Source organism: Peromyscus eremicus, chromosome X, assembly GCF_949786415.1.
Source record: "Peromyscus eremicus chromosome X, PerEre_H2_v1, whole genome shotgun sequence".
Classification (NCBI taxonomy): Eukaryota; Metazoa; Chordata; class Mammalia; order Rodentia; family Cricetidae; genus Peromyscus; species Peromyscus eremicus.
The window spans coordinates 14,668,019-14,674,202 of NC_081439.1; the positions used below are offsets into that span (position 1 = coordinate 14,668,019).

Consider the following 6,184-nt stretch of genomic DNA (forward strand, 5'->3'; position numbering starts at 1 on the left):
GAGAATGGAAGGGCCTGCTGTTTGCCAAAACCTATGAGCCAATAGGATAACGTGTGCACCTGCCTAAAGAATACCGAGATTCTTCTCTCCTGCGCACAGGACAAATCCCCGCCAACCCTTAGCTGTCTTATCTACCCTTGTGGGACCCAAAATGCAGCCCGCTCCTTTTCCTTTCGGCGAGCGGAAGTTCCTGTGCGGGAGCGTCCCACTTCCTCTTGGGTGTTTGGCGTGTGCGTGGCAGGAGAGGCGGGGCCAACGCTGCTCCGGTTTCTCGCGCGCTTGGCGCTGCGGCCAGTGCGGGCGGCGACTGCTTGCGCAAGTCTGCTTGCCGGGGGAAGGGCTTTGTGGCCGAAACGACCGGTTCCTCGCTACAAAGACTCCGCCGGCGTTTGCGGTTCGGCGGCTCTCCCCGCGTAAGATAATCACTTTACTCCGACGCTGCAGATCGCCTTCTCCAGAACTGCTGCAGGCTTTGAGCGCTTGCAGGAGCCATGCCTCGGGGACGGAAGAGTCGGCGCCGCCGGAACGCAAAGGCAGCAGAGGAGAATCGCAACAATCGCAAGATCCAGGCCTCAGAGGCCTCTAAGACCCCGATGGCGGCTTCCGTGGTCCCGAGCACACCGGAAGACTACCTGAGCGGCCCTGAGGAAGACACAAGCACTCCGGAGAAGGCCTCCACTACCCCTGAAGAAGCTTCAAGCACTGCCCGAGTGCAAAAGCCTATTACCCGGAGCAATTTCCAGGGCACCAAGAAAAGTCTGCTCATGTCCATATTAGCCCTCATCTTCATCATGGGCAACAGCGCCAAGGAGGCCCTGGTGTGGAAAGTCCTGGGGAAGTTAGGGATGCAGCCTGGGAGGCAGCACAGCATCTTTGGAGATCCGAAGAAGGTCGTTACAGAAGAGTTTGTTCGCAGAGGGTATCTGCTTTATAAGCCAGTGCCCCGCAGCAGTCCGGTGGAGTATGAGTTCTTCTGGGGCCCTCGAGCACACGTGGAGTCCAGCAAGCTGAAAGTCATGCATTTTGTGGCAAGAGTTCGGAACCGATGCTCCAAAGACTGGCCATGTAACTATGACTGGGATTCGGATGATGATGCAGAGGTTGAGGCTATACTCAATTCGGGTGCTAGGGGTTATTCCACTCCATAGAGAGATCCCAGGCAGACTCTTAGGAGTGGAAAAGAGAATCCAAAGTACTCCATGGAGTAGATAGGCAGGGTCCTAAAATCAAAATGATGTGGAGGGTGGGGAGGTCACTGTATTTGGTATTTGTGATCAGTGCTAATTGTTAAAGTGCGAAATAGTGTTTGCTTTAGATGTTGTAATCTTGTATTCATTTTATAACACTGTTGATTAAGAACCACAATATGTTTAAATTTATAATTGAGAAGATGTTTATGTTCTTTTTCCTGTCATTGACATTTGCTACAACAGCTGTGCAAACCTTATTAAATGAAGGCCTTCTGTCATGTTGTGGGATGTACAGATTTGTACCATGGAAAGGGGCTGTTCTTTGAAAGTTTGGAATATCCAGTACAATGTGAGTGAGGGAAAATGACAGGCTCGTTCTGTCTTACATTTGTGTCTGATGTCTTGTAAAGAAACACATCTGTGCAAATAGCATAAATAAAAGCAGAGTAAATAGTCTGTTTTCTTCATTTATTGTACACCTGTTAAGTGAGGTTCAAGTTTACATTCCAGGAACAGTCCTTAGCAGGTAGCAAGCACCTATTTTCCAAGAAAATTCTACACTGTGTGGGAGGGGAAAAGGAGGAAATGCAGCAAGTGTTGTAGAGATTGAGAATTAAGAGGTAAGGAGAAGGTAGACAAGCTGATGACATCACCTGGGGGGATAGACCAAGAAAAGAGGGTGTCATAGGATGCCTGGGAAACCAAGGAACACTTGGAGAATGTAGAAGAGATGAGGAAGGGCCATCATAATATATTATTTGGTATAGGGAGTGTCATTGGAATCTTAATGCACCTTGACAGAAAAGCCATTGGCAAAGATTGGAACCCCTTCTAGAATACGATTAAAATAGAAGATAACCAGGAATTGTCTTGAGAGAAGGACAGCAGGGAAAAAATAGGTAGCTGTGGGGACCTTCAAAGTGAAAAGGAGGAGATGATGAGAAAATTTTTGACGCTATGTCAATCTGAGTTCTAAAAGTAATATTGGAGTGAGAGTAAATCTGGAGTGACTGAATGCAACACAGAAATTTAGGGAATAAGAAATTCCTCAATGAACTGATCAGGTGTTGTTAGGGGAAGTAGCGAGCAAGAAAGGAGAAGAGGGAAGAGAGCCAGTGCATCACAGGCTGGCTGTCACAGCTTACAGAAGGCAGTGATCATAAAATCATGAACAGCCATGATGGCCCTGGGACACTTGGGAGAAAAGCCCTGGAACATCTGGCCTTCAGCATGTGAGAGGAGCCTGAGAGAAGATTCAACCTGTAAGTTCACAGCAAGGACACTTACAAGTTTCTCAGGTGTTAACACTTTCTTGCACTGTACAGTGCTCAAAATGTTCAGTGTGTGTGTGTGTGTGTGAGTGAGTGTGTATGTGTGGGTTTTCGGGGTCAAGGTAATGTTGGGATTTCCCTTTGAGGTAAGGCGGTGACTGCAGGTATGGACATACAGTAGCCTGCTCCCCATTCTCCTTGCTACCTGGCTGAGAACATGTGGGAGAACTCTCCAGCTTTAGAGCTGACCACATTTACCACAAGGAAAGTACTAAGAAAGCAGACTGCACTCTCCTTCTGGGGAACATGAAGGACAGGTGCCTGACCCAGGCATGCCATACAAACCACAGAGACCAAGATGCTTTAGGCCCGCCTCCACTACAATTTCACCTGGCCCATAGCTGAGTACAAGGCCCAGTCACTGGGTGCAGGGCAGGGTGGCAGACCATTCCCTGCAAAGCACAGACCCACAGGCAGCAGTGTGCAGGCTAAGAAGGCTTCATCCGGAAGCAGAGCCCATGAAGTAAGCTTCAGCAGCTCCCAACACATATGGTGAGCACCTTCTATGGTGCAGGAAGGCCCAAGAAGCCCGGCACAGACAGTCAGGAGGCTTGTCACTTGCCCCTGTAGGTACATGTGGGTCAGTCTCCCTAAAGAGGTGGGCGGCCAGGGAATCCAAGGAAGGTCAGCAGTAGGCTTTCTAGGCCAGAGCCACTGAAGGGGTGGCCAGGGAAACCAAGATCCTGGGTCCCTCTCCACACTCCCAGAGTTCCTTTCTCTAGGCCACCCCGCCATCAGTTAAGGCTTGCCAGTGCACACTCACAGGGTCTCTGCCCTCCAAGGAGATGTGAAGGTTCAGCCCCCTGCCATCAGTCCCATGGAAGGGGAGGCCCACTTGATCTCCTTGCACGGAGGCTCCTCTTAGCAGTCCTTCACCCCAGCAAAGGCAGCTAGGAAGTAGGAGAGCCTGTGGCACAGGTTTCTTCAGCACTTCTGCATGCCGGAGGAGGGACACATTTTGTCCCTCCCAGGCCATGAAGACCAATGAACCAGTTTTACAGAAGTGCCAGCTAGCTCAGGGCTGGATGCGATTTATGATCATCTAAAACCTGCCTGAGTCTGTGACGGCTCTCTTGGGCACAAAGATCCAAATGCCTAATGTGGTTATCGCTGTGTACAGGCCAAGAAGCTTCATGAAGACCCTAAGCAGGAGAGTCCCTACATGGGGAGAAAGAACAGGAGTCAGCCTCCAGCTGTACTGTACCACAGATTGCTGCTGGAATCCCAAAAGCTTGAGCAGGAGGCTCTGCTCAGCTTGAATGTGGAAACCAAGGCTTGGGTGGCCTGCTTAGCCCAGGGGTGGAAGCTTCAAGGGGCTAGGCTCATCTCCCTGCAGGTTCAGTCCTCCCACCACACCGTGGAAGCCCTGCAAAGTGACCCTCCCTTCGGTGGAGCAAAAGGTGAGGGAGGGCGAGATTTCCAGTGGCTGTGAGATGAGTGACAGGACTCGGGGAGAGGCAGGAAAGGGGGCTCACGGAAGAGGGCGAGCCAAAGAGCATGCTCACTGTACCATCGACACAAATTCTTTCAGCCTTGAATTCTGTGGAGATGAGACAGCAAACTCTGATGCCTTGCTTCAGTAAACCTGAAGGCCAAAGTGGTCCCACCCCTGCAGCGTTTCCAAGAAATCAGTGGGAAAGCTGCGGTTTCCATTTGCAAGATTGAAGGAGAGGGAGTGAACACCTGGGTCCTGGAACACTCCAGTGGGTTAGGGAACAAGGTCTTGTTAAGGGAAGAGAAGGGAGCAGGAGGGAGAGACTGAAAGGGACAGCGATGGGGGATTGCCAAGGCTAGCAAGAGCACCGAGCTGGCGTCAACTGAGTACCTACATGATGCCAGGCACTTCTTGGGCTGTTTCCATGCATTGTCTCTAATACATGGGCCAGCCGCTATTTTGAGGTAGGGGTCTCCAGGCCAGGTTGACAACAGCAGAAGCTAACATCACTGCCACAGGCCTCTGGGGTCCTCACGTCTGCAAAAAATGTGAGCCTGGATAGGAGGAGGCACTGTGTGGCTTGTGCAGTGTGACCTGACATGCCTGATAGGAGGACCACTCATGACCCAATGTCTTCAGCGTGGAGCAATTGCTGGCAGGGGAAGGGAAGCACAGGAGGCAGGCAGGAAAGCCAGGCCAGAGATGAGCACTGAGGACTTCCTGGGCACACTCCTGTATGGTGGGAACAGCAAAGGCCCTCCACATTTCAAGGAACCTCTACAGATATCCTGAGGATCTGGATGTTACATGGCAGGGAGGAGCGAGCCTGATTCTGGCTGTTCCCTCCACTACCCCACTTCCTCTCCTCTGGGAAGTTACTGACCTGTGGTCAGTAAGGCCAGGGATAGGGAGGGCTGCAGGGCAGAACGGGGGAAACAGTTCGAGAGGTCATCAGAAACTGAAGACAGCCCATGTGGGATCCAGATGTCCCTTGGTACTATGTGAACTGAGTAATTACTGGCAAAGGTAACTCTGGAATTTGTTGAATGCTGTCCTTGTTAGGTTTCTTAATGATATGATGAAAACCATGACCTGGGAAGAAAACCAGTTTATTGGCTCACACTTCCACATAGGAGTCCCTCACTGCAGAATGTCAGGAGAGGGACACATACAGGGCCCCAAACTGGAGGTAGGAACTGATGCAGAGGCCATGGAAGGGTTCTGCTCACTGCCTTGATCTCCACGTCTTGCTCAGCTGTTTTTTTGCAGGGGTGACATCACCCACAACGGACTGGGCCCTCACACATCAATTGCTAATTAAGGAAACGGCCTACAGGCTTACCTTCATTCTGATCTTATGGAGGCATTTTTTCCAAAAAAGGTTCCCTCTTCTCAGATGACAGTAGCTTGCGTCAAGTTGACACACAAGTAGCCAGCACAAAGGGTCTGTGCTGCAGATATGCAGGTGGCCACAGCTTTGCTGGAACTAAGCTGGGGGTAGCAGTCGAATGTACATGGAGAAGGTCAGTAGACAAGTAAGAATCCTGAGCATGACAGCATCAAGGAGAAATGACAGTTGCTTAGGAGCTGGAGAAGGGCACACAAGGGATGAAGGAGCAAAACCAAGAGTCCTCTCTGAGCCATAAGAAGGAAACTCTGTCAAGAGGACCACAGTGACCACACTACTTAGACCGACAAAGGCAGCTGAAAGGGGGTGGAAAAGCAGCCACTGGCTCCAGCAATAGAGAAGTCTCTGGCAATATTTGTAAGATCGACTTCATCGCAGGATTGGATGACAAGCCTGATCTGGAGAGGGTTAAGAGACAACGGAGGCAGAGGACCAATGAGTATATGAGCATGTTCAGTGCAGTGTGGCTGTAGAGGGGGGGGGGTCAGAGGTGGGCACAAGGTAGGAGACGGGTGCACCAGATGGCTGACATCGGGGTAAAGAAGCCTGTGGAGAACACGGTGTGGAGGGAAGGAAGTGGTTGGCACAGGGGTGGCAGAGCTGAACTGATAGTTCAGAAGGGCAGAAGGGCACATTTCGAACATCCATCAAAGGTTGCCCATTAGCAGGATCTGGACAGGTTAGAGGTCTGTCAGGCACTCTGGACCCAATTAACTCGGTTGCCTGTGGTCAGCCTGCAACCTGTGTGTTGTACCAGGGTCTGTTGAGCATCTATAACTGCCAGGCACACTTTAGGTACCCAAGTGCTGTCTCCTGCCTC

The 6,184-nt window shown here is 51.1% G+C and overlaps 1 protein-coding gene across 1 annotated transcript; it reads left to right on the top strand.

Moving 5' to 3' along the window:
* Window positions 1–273: 273 nt before the first annotated feature.
* Window positions 274–1,646, top strand: Mageh1 (MAGE family member H1). The gene has a single exon (XM_059250815.1). The coding sequence runs from the start codon at window positions 492–494 to the stop codon at window positions 1,146–1,148; it is 657 nt and encodes a 218-aa protein (XP_059106798.1). The 5' UTR covers window positions 274–491; the 3' UTR covers window positions 1,149–1,646.
* The last annotated feature ends 4,538 nt before the right edge of the window (window positions 1,647–6,184 follow it).

What these genes read in the sequence shown, in the direction of transcription:
- Mageh1 (XM_059250815.1), top strand. Translation starts at nt 492, where the DNA reads ATGCCTCGGGGACGGAAGAGTCGGCGCCGCCGGAACGCAAAGGCAGCA.